Here is a 22,204-nt window from a genome sequence, read left to right on the forward strand (position 1 = left end):
ATTTGGGCCATTCTATAAAATTCATCATTATTCTTTTTACAGAAGTAATAATTACACTCGTTATAATCCTTTTTGCAAGAAGCGTATGACTGGATGCACAATTTTATTTCAGATTTTTTTAAAATAAATGCTCTGTAATTTTCTTTCTTTAATAAAACAACAATTTTAAACATTAAAAGTGCAAGGAATGGAAGCTAATGAATATATATCCACTTCAGTATTTACAGTTCTAGGTATACAGCAGTATAAATAGCCTTTGTTTGGTTAAATATGTATAGTTCTTTAAAACATACTTTGATTCATTGACAGTACACAGTTAACATTGCAATCTAAAATTCAACAAGTGTGATGATTTGTCACTTCAAATAATGTTCTAGATGAGGCTTTGCTTTGGAGTTTGAGTATTTTTAAATTTCCAGTTATAAAATACTTTTAAATCATCAGCAAGAAATAACTGCCTAAATGTTTGTGATCCATTCTGTGATAACATGGTGCTGACAGTCCTTTTAGGAAATGTTATGAATTGAATTGATGGCGGATTTATTGTTGATGGCTTTGATGAGCTATCTAAAGGAATTGGGGTGAATATATCAAAACATCGCTTGAAATTTAATGACACATTCTGAGTTCTGAATTTCCCCAGATTATAAACAAAGTTAATTTATACATTGTTTCACAAAGTTATCATTGTGCAAATCTATTTTTTGAACTTTATGTGCTAACATTAATCCATACTAGGTGCAATGTGACATGTTTACAAGTTGATTTGTACAAGACACAAGCTTCACAACTCTGCAAGTTTGGATTTGCTTGAAGCTGATGTTGATGCTGAGTGCATGGAGTTTGCATTTCTCACATGTCTTTGGGGTTCCCCTGGGTGCTTCTCCCTATCTTTCACAACCTTGTGAGTAGGTAAATTACCTTCACCATTGGTAAGTGGCAAAAGGAACCAAACAGGAAATTAATGGGGCTATGTAAGGATATTACATTGCAAGATTACTGAAAAAATATGAGAGGGAATTAAACAGGTAGGATTGCTCTGCTGTGAGTTTACATGGTCATGGTCAAAAATGGAATAATAAATAAGCTAGAATGGTTAAGAATGGCAAAGCAGACTTAATGAGCCAAATGGGCTAATTTTGCTCCTCTGTCTTATGATTAAATCTTGTCATAAATTCTCACCAAGGTTCCTTTAAAATGTTGATGTTAATACTTCAGGCATGTTACCAAAAGTGCTGTCTTGACTGTGCATATCAGAAAGTTGAAGCCTTGCTTTACATTTGTACTACAGTGACATTAAGCCGGAGGGATCAGACACAATCTTCTGCTGTTCTCCCATTACTCTAACAACTCCAGAAAGGTATGTACAGTACAATCTCATTACAACATTATCTACAGTGAGGCTGAAGTACGTTCTGTGCTTATTTTGCACTGACTAAACTAAGCTTTCCAAGTTATCATTTGCTATTATTATTGGATTACTATCAATTTGCATTACTATTCTTTTTTTTTGGCTTAGAAGTCTTAAAAGTCAGTGACTTCTGATGTGTATGGATATTTATTTTGCCCTTTTTTGGCAAAGAACATATGATAGAACCTGATGTTACTTGATCTTTAGACAAACAAATTCAAGTTGGCTGGTTTAGAAAATTCAAGGATTTGATCTTGTTAGTGTCTGGTATTTGTATTTGTTGATGCATCTTAATATAAAAAAATACACTTCCAGATCGTTCAGTACAAGGGTCTTGTTTATGAAACCAACTAGAATTAAAAATAAATAAGTATAGCAGTGTAATAAAACTAATTTACATGACTTTAAAAAGAATGATTAATATGATGTAGCATTATTTTAGATTGTAATGGTTATAGATAAACAGAATATGTAAGGGCACATTTAATCCGGTTTTCATCAATAATATTATTTTGCATCAAGAGATTTTACATGTAATCCTTTAAGTAATTAGGATTCACTTCAGAGGTCCTGGGCAATTTAATAATAGTCTGGGTTTGAAGGCCAGTTAGAAAACTGGGTAAAGAGCTCTTGTGAGTAGATGTACTTGTGATTTGCTCTTCAATTTGTTTATCTACATGACACTAGTTTAATTTAAATGCAATAATGCATCCACTATGACAAAATGGCCATTTTTTTTTACATTTCATAGGCCAAACAGTGAGTGAATGAGTGGTTTTAATCGATGTAGTCTTCAAGTATCCAAATGACCAACTGCTCTTCATAATTAAAACACTGATTCATGTAGCACCATTAACATAGCTAAGATATCCCAAGACGTTTCCCCAAGTATTATCTAACAAAACCAAGCCCTATAAAAAGATTTCAGAAATGAATACCAGAGAATGGGGTTGAGAGGGTTAATAAGTCAGCCCTGATGGGGTGGCAGAGCAGACTCGATGGGCCAAATGGCCTAATTCTGCTCCTATGTCTTATGGTAAGACATAAATATTGGTCAGAAGAAGGTTGTAAGGAAGGAAGAAGATAAAGGTAGAGATGGGCAGTGGTACTGACTTAATTTGCTCTGTTGTCCAAATAAGCCACTTCCTGTAATAGATTTTGAAACAAAATGCTGAACAACTTAAGCACAAACACAGAATCACAAGTGGTCAGCCAGTCGAATAGATGTGATACTTCAATATAAATGAATATCATTTTGGATTTTTACTTCTGTTCTCAGCCATCAGTACATTTCTCTACACTGTGATCCATAAGCTTCAGAATTAACACGGCTATCCTGAAGGTTTAATGGGGGAGGTACGATCCAATAAAATTCCAAACTCTTGTAATGAACATAATTGGTAATTTTGAAAAAAAAGAGCAACAAAATATAACATTTTTAAAAAAAGTGAGAATAAGCAGAACCAGAGATTACTATCAATAATAGTTTAACAAAGAATTGCAAACACAACTGTAGGCAGTTTTAAAGGTTAATAAACTCAAGGGCACATTCTTCTAAATGGCAGCCAATTTTCACAAGTGATGTGGAAATTGGCTGAATCAGAAGAAACAAAGGGTCTCTGTGCCTGGAGCTGCATCAGCAGGAAGGAGGCAGCAAGCAGTGTGCTTGAAGATCTCTGCTTGCTCCATTACTGTCTGCAAAATGGACAAAACTACTTAGAAATGCACGTGCAAGTTTCCTGATAACATCAAATCCTGATGTGTGAATGAAGGGGAAGATATTAAGAATAGCAAAGGACAAGATGAGATATAACAAATAATTAACAGAGCAAATGTAAAGCAAGATTTTAGCTTGAAAAATTGTACCAATACGTGGTACTTCCTACTTAACATGCAGAGACAAAGTGGTGAGACTTACTGAGGAGGTGAGTATGTATAAAATGATCAGCGTTTTCTGCAGGTCACAGCAGAGGAAGGAAATTTGTGGAGGCAAATTTGTGGAGGCATTTTTGGGACATTTTCTGAAACCACAAGATAATAAGAAGCAAGAATTTTTAATAAATAGGTTGTTAGAGCTTTAGCTGGAACAAGGGTCTCAGAAAGTGGTAATGAACAAGCTGAAGTGTACTACAATATCACTAGTTATTTTAGAAACATTTCTGACCATTACTATCGAAAGGGCAAAGTGAACTTTGAACTATATAGACTATGAGGAGGACACGTATAGAAAATGTTAAAATTCAAAGAGCGGTGATTAAACTGAGACCTACTACTTCACTAACAATAAAGCATAAAGCATTTTGGACAGCCTGAGGTGATGAATGAGACTTTATAAATATAGGGTCTTTCTTTAATACCCTAGTGTTTTTAACCTGAGTACAACTTGGACAATAATAATCACCAAAACAGACTCCTAAGTGGAAAAGTAGTAATTTGGATTTAACTACTTTAATATGGAAGATAGTGACCCAGAAATTACCCAGAAAATCACTGGATACACAGAGGAATGGCAAATTCCACAACATATTGAATGGCTTCACAGAGAGCATCCTAAGATATCAGTAGGATAAGATATTTGTGTTGGCGAAAACTATTTGGTTGATTATAATGGACTTCCTCATCGGAACATTGCTACATTCCAAGTATATGGTACAACAGCACAAAAGGTTGGGTTAACTGAATCAACACCTCAAAAAGAAAGCAATTAAGGTATATTTATGCAATATTCAAGAAAGGTATGATCGAACTGAAATGGAAAGCCAACTTGTATAGCAAATCAAACCAAACAACTTAAATAACCACAGGCAGCAGCACAGAGGGAGGCCACTGTGCCCCTGGGAAACAAAGTTTACACTAAGCAAGATAGTGTTTTACTTTAGAAAAGTTGCAAAACCTGTCCTTGAAATTAAAAGAATGCAGGTTAGATATGGTCATTTCTGATTTATTACTGCTTCATTTGGCATGACATAACAGATGATATATTATTTCATGTATCTCAATCTTATCACTAACTGAAATGCATAATAAATTTCATGAAACTTCAAGGTTTATAAGCATTTGTGGACCCACAAGGCTTAGTAAAGAATTTACTACCAGATTTCAGTACTTGTAACATTTAACCGAATGCAACCAAGAGGTCAAGGTGGTCTGTTGTTCCAGTTTGACTTAAAAGTGCTGATTATGAAAGGGATTCAGAAGTAAAATACGTTTTCCTCCTCTGCCTCATCCTCTTGTCCATTTTTTCTTTCTTGTGGGATAAACAAGGGCCCCTCCACTAAGTGCTGCACCTCTTGTTGTGACTGCAAACCCCAAGGACGTAGAATACTTGTTGCAGGTTGCTGGACAGACAAGGCTGGTTGTTTGGTGTTCAGATCTGTATAAAGAAAAAAATAAGTACTCAGTTCTAATTTCAGAGATCAAAGGCTTCATTTCAGCCCTTCTCTATGGCAGAAATCAGGCTGCAGGGCAGGAGGTGGTAATAAAGAATTAAAATGCAACAGACTTATCCACTTCTTCTCTCCTTGATCTGGCTGACTGCATTTATAAATTGCATGGAATAATGTTACCTGATCAACCTGGCAAGAGCTTCTTAAAACAGAATTTTCAGATCAGACTCCAATGAAATGATCAGATTCTGCTTTAATATTTCAAATTCTTAGAAGGCTTCCTCACCAGACACATCAATGGAATTGAGAGGAGACCCACAAAAATACATTTATGAACTTTCTTACAGTTTCCTTTTGGGTCAGGAAGAACAAAGCTGGACATGAGGAAATTTTGGGCTTCTGCTGCACTGGGCAAACTTCCTCCCTTGCTATTGGGATTCCTTCCTGGAACAATAACACATGTCAGTGATCTACTTACAGTAGCGTCCCACTGACCAATTCTATGCACTTGCAATTCCCATCAATCTGTTGGCACCTGGTTAAGGAAAAGGATCTAGCACTTGCCCAGCGTATATGATGAATAAGTCTCGGACTTTGGCACGGCACGGCATGGTAGTTTTGCGCCATCAAAGTCATTCCTATGGCTGTTGCAAATGCAGTGCTCCGATTTCGCCGAGTTTCTCAGATAGACCTCCTGCAGTCCTTGATATGGGTTTCCACCGTGCATCCCATCAGGCCAATATACGCATTGTAAGAATATGCAATCCTGTAAATGCCAGCTGACCTGCATCCTAGATCACCTTTTCAGTCAAAGCTACTGTACCACGCCAGTGGCATTGGGACCACCCAATATAGGAAACCATTGAAATAAAACTAGAGGAAATTTTTTTTAACAAAGACAAAGGTCTCGCTCTAAGCAAGAACTGGAATTCAATTGTAAACAAGATGGGAGAGTAGAAACCTGACTGGATGAGGACTAACCAATCAGGAAGGACAGACTAAAGGGGTATAATTACCACCAGACTAGACATACCCAGGCATAATCCCTGATGAAGATGGCAGAGTTTGTCATCGAAACATCAGTTATAATCAATACGTGTACCCAGCTGGATGCAAGAGAAGTGTTTATTCAGCTGGTAAGGAATTTAGAAAGGGCCCTGTACTCAGCTACTGACACTGGATCACTATGTTATTCCCAAAGTCATATCCTTGACCAAGAGCTAAAATCAATTCCTCCATCCTCCTCATTCTCTCAGTTTGATATTATCAAGAACACAAAGATGTTTAAGCTTTTACATGATCCACACTAGTCAAGAGACATACACATAAAACAGAATGCTGAAGCTTTAGTACACTCTGGAAGGAATCCAACATGGTTGTCGGCATTAGCCTTCACACAAGGCATTGCTGGAAACCACTGTTATTTTAATGATACTTTTTAAGAGATTTGTACTTATCAAGAAATTCATGTATTTTTCACACTCACTGACAGAAAGCCTAAACTAACAGTTTATCACCTTTCTCATTTTTCATTGGCTAAGTATTAGCACATTACCCATACGATGTTTTAGTTATGTAGTCTATTTACCACTAAGGGATTTTCTTTAGCTTATCTGTAAAAGTGAATAGATTTTTCAGAAGCACCATCTTTATGCCTTTGCCTCACACCGCTTAGTATTAATTCCCCTCAGCGTAATTTCTCAGCTCTTTTTTAGTTTGCTTAGTATTTGTATGTTTGTTTGTACTCTTAAATAAATGGAAATCTTCAAATTAAGACTGTTCACCATCCTTTACTCCTAGAACAACCCTAAAGATCAGAAATTAAACAAAAATCCAACAGCATTAAACCTGGGTCTGTCTAATCTCTCAGGTGAACCTATAAGACCCTATCGCTCTACTTTATTAATCAGCGAGGATATTATTCCAATATCATAGTGAAAGTTTATCAATTGTCATCACTAAAATGAATATCAACAAGACTCCATTAATCTAGTATGTCTGCAACATTGGTTGTGCTGAATTAGCGAATATTCTAGTTTACTGAATGTTGTTTTACATTATAAGTTTCTCAGTGAACCAGATAAGTTTTAAGGGAGTGCAGTTGAAAATTAATGAGGAAGTTCAGGGCCAGTGAGTTGGAAGGGAGAGCAGAAACCGAGCCCCTTGCGAATTGAAGGAAGCACAGCAAACGTAACCTGTTGAGCCAGATGTTGAACTATCAGGATCTCCAAATAGTTAGATAGTGAATTATCAGAGTTTTACTGTATCTGGTTAGAGAAGCTTGCCATGTCAAAATCCACTACTTCATCTAATGCACTAAAACAGTGACTGCACTACAAAAATAATTCAAGGGCATTCAGAGATTGTGACAGGTTATATAAATTCAGTTCTTAATGTTTTCTTTGCAAAACTGGCTAATCATTCTGTATTCAGAAGAGGTGTCTCTAGATATGGGACAACATATTCCCATCTGGCACATGTATGTGTACAATTTCTAAAAGGGATTGACCAGACTGAAACAAGATGCAGAATCTAACATTTGTCACCTCCCTAGCCAGTAACACTGGGTATGACTGTAAGAGAGTCACATACCTGAATGGAAGATCAAACTCTGATGTTCCATTAACACATGACCTGAAGAACTACCGGCCTTTTCAGCATCATCTCCCTTTGTGCAAATCTTTTCTCTTATGTAGTTGGATGGATCATGGTAAGCTATAAACAATGATAGAGACAAGCAATGTTATTTTTCTTTTAGTAAAAATTAAAACACCCTCTTCCTCTATCCAGCATCTATATATTGTATTTGCACAATAATTCTTCCAAGTGTTCAGTAAATAATCAAAAAATAAATTTAATGCAACAGTTGACATATCACACTTCTCTCTTGTAAAAGATGACACCATTAAAATGCTGTTAATACAAATGTTTGTACATTAACTCAGCACTATGTAATAAATTTAGGTCAAGTAGATTCTTGAACCTATTCAGACTTCACCTTTCAGAACAATGACTCAACTTCTCTAATAGGCACCTTGTAATTTTTTTATATATGCATACAGTGTGGTATATAGATTTCAACAGACTTGCTTTTATTGCTGTCACAAACATGTCATTTGACCATTTATGGGTCTGTGTATACATGAACCTATGAATTAAAAGCAGGAGGAGGCCACTCACTACCATTACAAACAAGAGAAAATCTGCAGATGCTGGTGTTACGGATTCAGCAACAATAAATATATAAGTGAGGCAGGGTATTTTTATAACAAATAAAACATGGAAAAACAAACCCCAAAAGTAAACAAACAACTAACGCAACCGGAAATCAACTGCTGTGCGGCAGCTTAAACAGTTCTTAAAACGATGTTGCAAAAACAGTTCTTCAAAGTAGTACTGTGAAAGTTCAAAATGCTTACAGTCCATTAAATGAGAGACTTTTTTAGACGATTTAAATTCTCTTTCACGTCGTGTACCTCAATAAATGGTGTGTGTGTGTGTGTGTGTCTACTTTTAGCATGCTCTGTCATTCACTAAGGTCAATATCATGTCACACACCATTATGAAATTAAACTGACATTTTTTGCTTTTATTTTAGATGTCCTGTGTTTTCTTTTTCACAGCATTCTGCCTTGTTAGTATTGTTGCTAGGTCTAAATCCTGGAATCCCCTACTGAACAGCACTGAGGGAATACTTTCAAAGGAATAACTGTAGCTCAAGGCCACCTTCTCTAGGGCAATTAGAAAAAGACAATAAATGTTGGCTTTACCATCACTGTCTACATCTAGTATATGAAGTTTAAAAACTAAAGAAAAGGTGGTCAACTATATTTTCTTACTTTTAAACTTTCTTCCATTGATTTAGCAATCTGACACCTTTAATGTTCTTATTTTTGATGAGGATAAAATTAACCTTTCTGTGCACACACCTTAAACAGAATTGCTAATGGCCATTCTATGCCATTCTGAGTTGCAATCTGATATTTCATAGTCCTGCCTGAACTTGCATAGCTAAGACATCACTCGCAGCCAATTAGTTCTTGGAAAATGCTTCTGAGTTCAAAGAAATTCTTTCTTAATTTGTTTGTTACATTTATCTCGCCGAAGCTGAATCACTGCACAAAATATTGAATTTAAGTCTCACCTTATCACGTTAGCACATCTCAAACATATCACAAAATGTATTGCTTTAGAATTGCAGTGTCTGTTGTGCAGGCAACCAGCAGATGTGAATGATATGTCAATTTGGATTTCATTGTGATGATCTCTGAGCTGTGGTATAATAATGGAAGAAGATGGGATGTACATCAAATTGTACTACCAGACTGTATTCTTCACTTTTTCTACATAGTAGCAGTTCACGTTCAGTATCAGATGCCATCGTATTTTCTCTCAAACGTTTTAGAAATATATAGGTATCACTGACATACTGAAATGGAGAAGTACTCCATTTTTATAAACATTGTTTATTTTTAAACTCAATGTATGAAATAATCTGAAAGAAATAAAGCCACTCCCTACTCAAAAATAATGGAATTACTAATAAACATCTTAATTATCTTTGCATCATGATGCTAACCATTTTACTATCTCCTAATGAAACAATAAGGATAGCATAGCTTGATATATATAATTATACTAGTTTTAGAAATGTAAAGCCCTAACTTTACAACCCAGAGCCATTTAAGTGAAAACTGATCATGCCCTCGTTGACAGTAATTTATTTTCCAATATCTTACGAAGAAAACTGCTGAGAACTCCCATAGCAATTCATTTCTTTTTTTTAAAACTTAACGCTTTACAACAGCCATATCTTATCTAAAATCTTTTTGTGGGAGGCTGATTTTGGCAGAACCCTGTCAGGAAGTGTAAATAAAGTCTACCATTTCATTATGAGGCATGATCCAAAATAATAGTTTAGAAAGTGTAACTGCAGAAAAAATAAGGAAGGAACTGTGGCAGTTTTGTTAACTCTTAGTACTTTAAATTGGATTAATGCACAATTAATTGTCATTGCTGGCTTAAAGAGAAAAATGTAACATGGATCTGAAAGTGTTTTAACTAGAGAATAACTTGTCAATTCTGAACAATTGATAAAATGGTGCTAAACTATAGGTAAAATAAAAGCATCGCTACCAAACAGCAAGCATAGTAAAAGCAGGATTTTAACCAACATCATTAGAATCCAAAGCAAGGCTCTTTATTCAGGAGATCTTCTAATACAGCCAGTAATGTTAACTCACTATTCTTTCTCCACATTTGCCCTGTGACCTGTTGGGTACTTGCTGCATTTTCTTTTATTTCAATTTTCCGGCAATTGTGGTGCTTTGTATTTCACAAATCTGTCAGGTTTTCCCTTTTTCCTGTGTCTTGTTCACCTGCTTTTATCTACTGCAAACAGACCTGCAGAGACAAACAAGCTTTCACCACCCTCACTCTGTTAGCACTAGCATTACCTGTGGCATTCTTTTCTGCTCTTTTTCCCTTGCACCTCATCCTGCTTCCCTGCAACATAGCACCCCAATTTCCAAACTGTCCCCTATTTTTCATTGAAGTTTATCAACCTTCCACAGATAATGCCTGACACATAGTAATTTCCAGCATTTTCTGTTTTTATTTCAGAAAATACGTCAGAGCTACCAACTATAAATTACCAAGCCATTAGGAAATCTCCTTATGGTGGTAATGAAGAGTTTTATAGAGCAATGATGGAATACCTCCTGGTTATCAGTTCCTTGATGTCAGCTGAAATAATCAGAAATTAGAGAAAGATAGAATCCAAGTCCGTTATAAAAAGACATTCCCCTGTCTGCTGTCCTGTTCTCTGTCAGATGTCCATAAGTTACCCCAGATTCTTCTGTCATCCACCAATACTACTTACAGTCCCCAATTAAGCAAGCAGCACATATTCAGATGGGCCAAGAGACTGGAGCATCCACAATGAAGTCCATGCAGTCACAGGGAGATGGTGTTAACGCCACAGAGACAGCAGGCAAGGTTAGGATTGCTCGAGCTGTGTGGTAGCAGCATTAATGTTTGTGCCACTGCGCTGCCCTACAATTAAAATATTCTTATTTAAAGAAGATAACATTTGAGAAAAAAAATCAGTTCTGAAGAACCTAAAGTTGAAATGTTAGACTGTAGAAAGCTGAAGAATAAAACCTATCATATTGTAGATCTTGCTTGATGGGAGCTACCATCAAATGTAAGGTTTGTGGCTTCAAATCATTTGCTGCCTCTGGCATTCAGCTAAGCCTTGCTTCATTGTTTCAAAGGCAACATCATTGATTTCCGTCCCTTGCGCATTCATTTATCAGTGAATTCTTTGCATCTCTTTCATTTTATGTTGTTGTTTTATTGATCAATGTGCAGTTCAGATATCTGCGCATAAGGTGTAAAAATAGCACTGTTCTTTGCCACTGTATGTGAGCAGAATAGGAATTTATTTTTATCCCTTTGAAGAAGCTGCTGAGATGAGATACATGACTTCAAGGCCCATGTATTGATTTAACTGTGGATCAAAACAATCACTGCAAATTCTCAAGAAATGTAACAGCCAAATGGTCCAGATTTTATTTAATTTGTTTGATTAGATGGTAGAGGGCAAAGCTCCATTGGTTGCCAAAGGAATTGTCCTGGGTTACAAAGTAGAGGCTACAACTGGGCTGGAATAAATTGTTAATAGACAGTAAGTCTCCTATTTAACTAGTGACAGTTAACTATATATCTGACAGGTTGCTTAACATCCACAAACACCTCAAGTGGTTTAGGACAGCTAGATATTACACCAGCAGGTGACCTAACCTACCGAACGAATTACAATAGAAAAGTAATCATAAGCAAAGCAAAAATGAAATATAAGGTTGCAAGAAATCTGAAATAAAGGCATAACATTTTGAATTCCTCAGAAGATCAAACAACACTTGTGCAGGAAGAAACGTTCTTCTAGAATTTACCACATCAAATGGAAAGAATTTTACCTTTTAGATTTATGAAATTAGATACTACTGTTAGAAGCTAATATGACACGTGATTTAACTTGGCACACAATTTTTTAAGATACAATTATAGTGGCCACTTTATTAGGTACTCACCGTATCTAATAAAGAGGTCAATGAGTGCACATGCACGGTCTTCTGCTGCTGTAACCCATCCACTGCAAGGTTCAATGTGTTGTGTGTGCAGGGATTTTCTTCTGCACACTACTGTAATAATGCATGGTTATTTGAAGTATTTCCTTCTTCCTGTGAGTTTGAACCACTCTGGCCATTCTCCTCTGACCTCTCCCATCAACAAGGCATTTTTGCCCACAGGTCTGAAGCTCACTGGAAGTTTTTTTTCTTTGTTTTTCGCACCGTTGTCTGTAAACTCTACAGAGACTGCTGGGCATGAAAATCCCAGGAAATCAGCAGTTCCTGAGATACACAAACGACCCTGTCAGTAACCAACAATCACTCCACAGTTGGTCAAAGACACCTAGATCACGTTTCTTCCCCATTCTGATGTTTGGTCTGAACATCAATTGAACCTCTTGACTATGTTTGCATGCTTTTATGCATTGAGTTGCTACCACATGATTGGCTGATTAGATATTGCACAAATGAGCAGGTGTACAGTGGTACCTAATGAAGTGGCCAGTGAGCGTATATTAGTGTACTGGAAATTTTCCTATTTTTATTTGATATATAACTCACGCTACACACTGATTATACAGTTTAAACAGGAGAACAACTGCCCCAGCAGATGCATGTACTGTATATTATAGAAAGGAGCATCCCTACCTATTCATCTCTAGGAAGCTCCTTAAGATCTATCATTTCCTTCGTAATTTGTTGAGAAAGATAGATGAGCTGTTGATTTAGTATCTATTTGACTGTGACCCATGCATTAGCATTGATGCACCTTCATGTTTTGCATTAGTCCTGCACCCTCAAGCATTAAGTTGAGTTGTATTATACAAAGTAAACCAAGCTGACACCTGTGTGGATACATCTTGCACACACACATCTTGCACTTGCACACACGCTGGAGTGGAACTCATATGGAGCAAATCTATCAAAGCCAATACAGGAGAATGTCTACTGGATTTGTAGATGGCATCTCACCTCATTGTGTCTACCTCTTCGACCATTGGGAAACTACCTAGAGAAAATACTGAGAGAAAACCTGTATCCGGCTGGAAATCTGAGAAGAGTTGATTCATCATATATGCCGAGAAAGCACTAGATCCTTTTTCAGAAAATATTTTGTCCCCTTGTCTTGATGTTAATTATGAAAATGTCTGTGAAGACTTTAGTTCTCATCAGCAACAGTCCAAACATATACACTGTAAACGGAATTAATCATAATATTCAGGAGTCAAGGAGTTATGATGGCATAGAAGGAGTGAATTCAGCCAACCAGCTCTGGCTGTCTGTAGAGTAAACCAATCAGAACTATTTCCATTGATTCCTATGACCCTGCTTTCATTTCCTTCTTCCCATAAGCACACGAAATTCTGCAATGCACACAGAACACTGGAGGAACTCAACAAGTCAGGCAGCATCTTTGGAGGGAAATAAACAGTAATGTTTCTGGCCAAGACACTCATCATGGATCGTGACTGTTCATTCCCTCAGACAGTTGCTGTCTGACCAACTGAGCATGTGCTGTATTCTTCGATCATCTCTGCTTTCACCTCTAACATTTTCCAGCAAATTTTAATTTTTGTCCACTTTGCTTTTCTGTTTCTAGTGTCATTAACACTGATAAAGTCAACTTAGCCTTGGGCTCTTCAGGGAAGACAGATCGATAAAGATGTTGCCTCACTATTACCTTTTTTTTCATATTGTCTGTGTACAGGGAGAGCTTGGGATATACCTTAAGAGCTGAAATAAATTGCAAACTAATCAAAAGGTTTTAGCAAGGTAAGTTTCAGAAGGGCACAAACTGAAAGCATCTGTTTACTTGCAAGTTGTCAATCAATTATTCTTTAGTTATGGTTGCTCTGAGCTGTCATACATCACATATAGGTACATAAAAACTACTTTTGTTCCAGAATTCCATCAATCATAAAAATAAGCAAATAAAGTGCATGACAGGGATTAAAAGTGGAGGGAAACAGTGTTTCAATGGGGGAGAGAGGGGGGAGGAGCGCTAATAGTTAATCTGCATGGAGTTGAATGAGTACTAGTCTGACAATGCCACAACCTCCCACTCTATAATGCTAAGAATAATCTGCCTCATGCCAGTACTCATCTGGAACATATCATTCCAGTGCTTCAAGTACAGGGAATGGTAACAATAATGAACTTGTAATCCCATGACCAAACTAGTGATTTAGAAACACAAGTTCAAATCACAGTATGGGATTTGGTACATTTAAATTAAATCAAATGAGTCTGGAATAAAGGAAATAGGTAACCATGCAACTACTAGTTTGTCATAAAAATTAGTTGTCCTATGGAAAACCAGTCTGACAGAATGATCTAGTTTGTGGTTGAACAGGCACAACCCTACAGTTTACTAAGGATTGTCACACAAAAGAACCCATAAGTCACTCAGTGAACCAATCAGCCATGAATAAAAGAGTACAGGTAGAAATACTGCACAGATCAGGCAGCATTTATGAAGAGAGAAATAGATGTAAGATTTCAGGTTAATGACTTTTCTTCAGGCTGTGGAAAGGAACACAGACAGCTCTGGGCATGACGTAACTGCATCCCATCTGACCAACTCTCTAAAGCCTTCTTCACTAAAACCTATCAGTTTGTGCTCAGATTAGGAACTATGTCCCACCAACTGATAGAGCAACAGGTTAATTCTGTATATTCATACACAGTGAGTCTGAGGAGTAGGCACATTGAAGGTGGAAGGCTTGGAAATTATCAGCATTAACTCTTGGACCCTTGGTGATGCACTCCAGCACTCAGTGTGTAAAGGGGACTGTTGAACATCTCCCAGGAGCACAGAGTGGGAGGCTCAGATATCTCAGTGTAATCCTCAAGTTCTCACCATCACATAGATCATAATTTAATGAAAAAATGGCTGAATGGCCTGGAGACAGCAAACATAATGAAAACTGATAATACCTTGGCTTCAGCACCAAAGACTTACAACAGAACCAGCTGCTTTTCTGGCCAAAGTGCTGGGAATCTGAAATTAAAAGCAACCAATGCCAGAATAGGACAAACTGATGTCTGTGCTGGAACATTTCATATCAATACTTTCTATCAGATGTTGTAAACTACTGAGGTGTTAACTGTAAACAAAAGACAAACCTTATTTTGTCAATGCTCCCTAGTTCGTCTAGTCCTAATCAACAGTAAGTGGAATTTCAACTCCACTGATTTGAAAAGCAATAGTTTTCTTTACTCATTGCTTTAATTCACCTCCTTTCTCTAGAAGTTATGTCATGTAATGGACAAAACTAACACCGAAGTCTCCTGTCTCTGTGATTCTGCAATCTATTACCTCGGATATAACCTTGCACACCTTAACTGCTTTGTTCACAAAAATGTCACAATTCAAGATGGGGGGGGGGGGGAGGTTGCAGAACAGTAGCTGTAACTTTGAGACTTCCTAACCTCAAGATCTCTGTATTCTGCCCGCACTGATCTCAGTTACATCTCTTTTTTTGCTGAGCAATGTCGCTTGAACTTTAAACACACAAAAGAAGATTTCATCCACTTTTGCAGGAGAAAGCACAAGAATTTTTCTGGATTGTAGTCTTCTCCATAGTGCAGGACTTCAAAGACTGTGCTCCTGTATGTCAAGGTTTCCCTCCATGGTACCTTTCTGCCGGGTATATCTGTGACCTGGGAAGGCAGCTGTGGGACCCTGCAGGCACTGCTCGTCAACGGCTTGTCCAGCTTCTTGTGACCATAGCGGGCTTCCATCCCTTCTTATTACATTTCTTTTTTCATTAGCAACCCCCCTCTGTTGTAGGGAGATTTTGCTTTAATAGTGCTGTTTCTTCTTAAGAAATTCCTGGATAACTGTTCTTGTCATGTTACATTGTTCCAATGGTATATCAAAGAAAACACTCTAAAACCAGTGATATTCATTTCAGCTTAGTGTTATCCAGGGAACCCAACAAATGCTGCACTCTGAACCTCACTTTACAAGTTTTTTCATTTTTTGGAACTTTCACAAACAGTATTAGGGTGACCACAATGTTGGTTTAATGGCAAAAAGTATGGCCTGGAACAGTTTCTAACATTTAGAGGCTTTGACGGGATTGAGAGGAGAGAGTGGAAGTCTTTAACATACATATGGAAATAGAACCCATACCTGTGGTTGGTATTTCCAAACCCTTCTTGTTTCTCTATTTTCAAGCCCAGGTAATTACTTGTTTCCACATGATGCTTGTTTAATCAAACCATTCTTGAACTAGCAGCTTTTTGATTATATAAATTTGGAAAACTCTTTGCTGGTTTTTGATAATTTCCCAAGCCGGTGTGTGACTTCCTCATATAAATAATCATGTCCATAAAAGGGTTAATTTTAAGTAACAACAGAAAAACACTAACTACTGGAGATACATATGGAGTACTGGGGAGAAGGAAATATCCAGCATTTTTGGTGTTTATCTTATATTCAAGATCATTCATGATTAAAGTCCCAAGCAGAAATTTCATCGATAGTAGTGCTGTGATATCTTTCCAACTTCAAGAGTAAAAACAAAACTTGGGTTTTTGTGGGTGAGGGTATTCCAAAGTGAACTCTCTGTATTTTATAATTCCTAAACAATAATACGTAAGTAACTAAGATAAGTGCAAATAAAGCAATGTTTTGAACAGGGATTACCTATTCAACTGCTTAACAGAAATAATCTCAAACTATCCCCAGATGGTACCTATCTAAAGAACAATCCTGAATTCTGCACTGGTGTAATTGAATTTTGTCAGGTCTCAAGGACATAGATGTGGGAAATTATAATGGCTGAGGAAGGACACAATTTTCCAAATTATTGACTTGAGTATGAGACAGAACATCTTTATATTCTCCAATGCAGTGACTTACAGATTACTCATTGAATACTTACAAATATTTGTACATTTATAATCAGGACACAAACCTTTACAAGTTTCACCTCAATCTCCTGCCCAGCCCCAGACTCCCAAGGATCATCAGGTCTTTCTCGTCCTTCCACCACTGCTAGCTGTGATTGGTTAGAGGAGCCTAAACAGAGCACTGCCTTTTTCATGGAAAAACTTTGCCTCTCTTCCAAGTGCTAATCATTTATCTTGCATTAGTTACCTCCATATGTAATATGTAATGACACAATACGACCAAGAGTTTCCAATTTAACACATCTAGAAATGAACTACACTCACAATGGTGCTAATCTTACTAAGTTCATGTGCCTGTTGAAATGTATGTACAGCGGGAAAAGTAAAATCTCCCCAAGCAATTGTCCATGGTTCCCTGTTAGATGATTTAATACAAACAGCTAAAAATTGTTTTATTGCAAAAAAATAATTTTTAATCTGCTTCTAGAATAAATTAGTAGTAGATAACAGAAAAGTGATTTAAAATTCTACAAAAGGCCATATTCTGGTTACAATTGATTAATTGTTTAGTAAACTAATAAAACAATCCTTTGAAGAGATTTTAAGAAGAGTACTTATGGTAAACAATATTTAATTTATACATGGAAATGTTCAGAGCATTTCCAAGGACTTTCTTTGCTAAGTTTCTCTGATAACAGTGTTTTTTGCACTTCATGTTTTTAATTCTTTCACTAAGTTTAAGCAAACAGGACAAAGAAAATTGTAGTAATATTGCAATCCTGCAATCAATAGTTAAGCAATAAGTAGTGAAATAAATTATCTGTTAGAGCTATATGAACAGGACCAAATTTCTAGACACCATTATATTGCAATGATTTTTTAATGAGCTGAAAATTATTCTGAGGACAGCTGATACAACTTCATTCTCCTCCTAGCTGCCAGCGTAAAGCAGTTCCTTTTCTACATTCTGTTCCATGTATTAGACTTGCCAAGTTTCACTCAGTTTGACACTATAGCTGATACGACAGGTTCAGCTTGCCACATTTAACTACAGTTGTGCTTAACATGAAGGGTAATGCCTTGAATTTGTGATTGAAAAATAAACAAAATAATATATAAATTTTTGGAACTTGAAGAGTATTGACAATTGAAAGTAGTTAACAAATTATAGTCCATTGCTCCATAAAGTATCTATGCCTAGAAAATGTATTTGTCATATTAAAGCATTGTTTCAACCAGTGCTACTGCCAAATTACTTCATCCTCAAAATTCATGAAATTTGTCAAAAATGACAACTGCTACAACAAATGAGAGGAAAAGAGTTATAAGGTTGTCTAATCTGCAGAAACCATTATTGCAATATTCCTTTTATGTGTGAGAACCTCAGATTTGAAGCCACAGTGGTTTTTTTCCATCTTTCTTGGTCTGAAGACAGTAAATCCCCACTAAGACTTCAATTTTTAAAACGGTTGTACTTTAAAGTGGAGAAGCAAAAGACTACAGTTGCTGGAATCTAGACACAATCTGCCAGAGGAACTCAGTGAATCAAGCAGCATCTGTGGGGGCAAATGAATTGTGGACACTTTGGCTTAAATCCCTGCATCAGGACTGAGATTGGAGAATGAGGACAGTCGGTATAAAGAGGAGAGGAGGTGGGGTAAGAGAGAGGCCAGTAGTTAATTTGTGGACCAAGAATGGATGAAGAATGGCAAGCAGATGGAGCCAGGAGGGGAAGGGGGAGGAGCAAAGTGGGGGAGACAAAGGCAGATGGATGATAAGTGGAAAAAAAACAAAGGTAAAAATGCAGATGGCGCTGGAACTGGATGGGGGGGGGGGTATATAGAGAAGGTAAAGACAACTAGAATGGTGATAAGTGGAAATATAAAGGCTTTCAATGATGGAATCTGATGATGGGAACCATTAGTGGAGAAGTGAAGGGCAGACAAAAATGAGAGGATTACAGTTGGATCAGAATGGGTGGAGGGTAGAATACACAAGAGGAAGAGTCATTGTGCTGGAGACTACCCAGTGGAATATGAGATGTTGTTTCTTTAGTTTGTGCTGGGCCTCACCCTGGCAGTGAAGATGACAGGAGATGAGCAGGTCATTGTGGGAACAGTAAAGGGAGATGGAATGACACATACCTGAGTGCTGGGATGCCTACTGTCAATAGAGATCAAGGGCACTGACATAGTCTACACTTGGTATTACCAATGTAGAACAGCCCACATCGGAAGCGCCAAATGAAGTGAGAGGAACTGCACCTGAATTTTTGCCTCGTTTGGAAAGGCTGCTGAGGTCACTGGATGGTGGTGAAGGAGGAGGTGTAATGAATCTACTGCAGTTGCTGGGAGAAAATGAGTGGGCCAAGAATTCATGAAGTGCTTCCAACACAAAATAGAAAGGGGTGGGGAGAAGAAGATATGGCAAGTGAAGGGATCTCACTGTAATTGACAGATATGATGAAGGATGTTATGCTAGATGTGGAGGCTGGTAGGGTCAGAGGAGAGGACCAGCAGAACTTTGTCTCTGTTCTGTTTGCATTGAAGGGATGCGAGAATGGGCTCCGTTAACCATACTATAAGAAAGGCCTCATTTCCTGAAAAGGGATATTTTAGACTTCCTGGAATGGAAGTCTCACCATGAGAGTGGAAATGGAAAAATTGGAAGAAATAAATGGCATCCTTAAAACCATGTTCCCTCTAAGCTGTGCGTGTGCGCGCACACACGTTTTTCAATCAGTGCACAAAGGAAATTAATCTGCGCACAAAAGGTTAGTTACCTAAAAGAATGTAGTAATTAATAATTATGCTAATTGAAAATAATCTTTTAGCTAAACATTTCTGTTAACTAATTAGTCGGTTTTTCAAATACCACAATGCATGTCACTAATTTACATCACCTTGTCTTTCCTGTTCTGGTTTTTACAGCTGCATCACAGCAGCAGCCACTTTTGGCAGACAGTGTTCATATCGTAAAGTTTACAAAGATCTGTAAATCCTGCAGATAGCTTACTAAGTTTTTATTGAAAAGAATATTGATTCACTATGTCAAACTCAAAAGAAGCTAAGGGTGCGAAGCACAAAAGAACTGTGAATTTGTTTAAAGTTGAATGGCTTAACAAAATATTAGAAACTGCTACACCGAGAGGTCATGAATGTTCAGCTACGAGAAATATTTATGTATGATTCGGAAACTGGAGTTATCTGTTTGTATTGTCGTGATGCGAAAGTTGCTGGAGAATTTGCTAGTGGAAAGTAGTGGGATGATATTTGGAAACTTGACTTTCTGAAGCGTCATTTGGTAAGTAAATCACATTTGGACAGTCTACAAAAGCTCAAGCAACAGAACCCGTCGTTATCCGTTACAGGAGTGCTACACATGTTACGGTTGAGTGCAGATGAGCAAGAGTGAAAACGATCAAACCCAGAGGAGATCAAAGTCTAAACTATCATGATTTTCTAGCTGAAAATACTGTAATAGTTAGACAGTTTAATGATTTTAAATTTTCCATGCAAGAAAAAATTAAATCCAAACTGATTTCAAACTTTGCTCAAATGGTGGCATTTGTACTTCAAAATGAACGGTTTTGCGACTGCACAGTTGATGGACATTGGAAGAACCTTTCCTGCATCTAATGCGGACTGTGAGCGAGGTTTTTAGTCTGATGAATCAACTCAAAAACAAGCTGAGAAACCGTTTAGGTGAATGTTATTTGGATATGTTAATGAGAATCAAAAGCTATCAATTGAATGGAAGTTCTATTAGTTTAGATAGAGTTTACAAAGAATGGGTAAATGTCAAAGACAGGAGAGAGAGAAAATAACTGACTGACTTAAATATGTATGTTATTTTGTTGTTCTTCTGTGCAGTTTTATGTCAAATATTTTGGAAACCTACATAAACTGTGGCATGTGTGCATTCAGTGTGCACATACTTTTGTCACAGGAAAAAAATTTGCACAACGTAAGATTTTTGCGCACACTAACTACTAAAAATTAGAGGGAACATTGCCTTACAAGAAACAGAGTGTGAAAAGGTGTATAGTCTTGGGAACTACGAGAGTCAATGGGTTTTTATTAAATGTCAGTGTTATATTAAATGTCCAGACATGGAGACATAGAGACCCAGAAAAGACAGAGAAGGTATAGAATAGCACTAAATGAATTTGCAAGTGGATGGAAGTTAGCACCAAATGTAGTAAGACTGATAAACTCTGTACTGGTGTCAACCATTATTCTTCAGCCCTTGATCCACCAATCATCAATTGGCATCTCCGCTTTTGCTCTTTTATGTTGGCTATTTCCTCGCTCCTCTCTTAGCCTTAATCCAGCATCCTAACTCAAAACATTGACAATTCATTTCCCCCCACCAACAGATTCCACTAAACCTATTGAGTTCCTCCAAAAGACATTTGTTGCTGTAGCCTGACAATGTCTATTCCTTGTGAGAGAAATTATGATGAATGAATGTGGAGGGATTGGAGATTCGTAAAAGGGTAGATGTGGAGAGTTTGTTTCTTTTAGTGGGAGATATGGAAGATGGAAACACAGTTTAAACGCAAGTGATCAGCCATTTAGAACAGATGAGGCAAAATGAATTCTCTTAACATTCTGAGAGTCCCTGCAAGTTTCTTTCTCAAACAGCAGTGAATGCTTTATTTTCCTATCAAAGTGAATGACCTCACATTTTGCATCGCTACCCTCATCCAAAACCCTAATAATCAGTCCCGGAGATTTGAAATGAAAACAGAAAATGCTGGGCACACTTATAAGTTCAGGGTGCAACTGTGGTAAGAGCAACAGAGTTGACACTTCTGGTAAAAGGCCTCTTTTCAAGTCCTGGAGATTTATTAGCTTTTAGTTCCATTATTTTTCTTAATACTAGTATTTTTGTTTCTTTCAACTTCTTATTCCCTCTGGTCCTCCACTATTTCTGGAAGTTTATTTTTTGTTTTCATTTATGAACAAAGACATATTGATATTATTTGTTCAATTCCCCTGTCTAAGGACTCAACCTGGTTAGGATTGCTGTCATTTGCTTCTGTTTGCACGATGTGTGTGTGTTTTTATCTCTGCACAGTGGTTATGGTCTTTATTGGTTTCTTGCTTTGTGGCTGCCTGTAAACAAACAAATCTCAAGGTGCATGATTTATATAATCTTTGATAATAAATGTACCTGGAGTCTTGAAATTTCCCGTTCCCGTTTCTTCTGTCTGTCTGTAAAGGATTCATATCAACTCTTGCTGATCTTTTACTTTCCACATTTCAACAGAGGGATTACAAGTCTGCCCTTATGTTTCTCAGTAGATTACTCTTATTTTATTCTCTTCCTTTTCTTATCATATGTTGTCCTTCCATGAATACTGAAATTTCCCAGTCCTCAGGGTTGTTACCTTTTGGCAATTATAAGCC

At 37.1% G+C, this 22,204-nt stretch overlaps 1 protein-coding gene across 8 annotated transcripts in view; it reads right to left on the minus strand.

Moving 5' to 3' along the window:
• Positions 1–2,622: 2,622 nt before the first annotated feature.
• Positions 2,623–22,204, minus strand: part of arhgef28a (Rho guanine nucleotide exchange factor (GEF) 28a) — a 390,430-nt gene continuing 370,848 nt past the window's right edge. For all 8 annotated transcript variants that reach the window (XM_059974562.1, XM_059974561.1, XM_059974559.1 and 5 more), the window contains 2 exons: positions 7,390–7,512; positions 2,623–4,784 (listed from right to left, as the gene is read on the minus strand). In XM_059974562.1, coding sequence (XP_059830545.1) covers positions 4,603–4,784; positions 7,390–7,512 — 305 coding nt within the window. In that variant the 3' untranslated portion in view covers positions 2,623–4,602. The remainder of the gene's footprint in view (positions 4,785–7,389; positions 7,513–22,204) is intronic.

This window comes from Hypanus sabinus, chromosome 7 (genome assembly GCF_030144855.1).
Source record: "Hypanus sabinus isolate sHypSab1 chromosome 7, sHypSab1.hap1, whole genome shotgun sequence".
Taxonomy (NCBI): domain Eukaryota; kingdom Metazoa; phylum Chordata; class Chondrichthyes; order Myliobatiformes; family Dasyatidae; genus Hypanus; species Hypanus sabinus.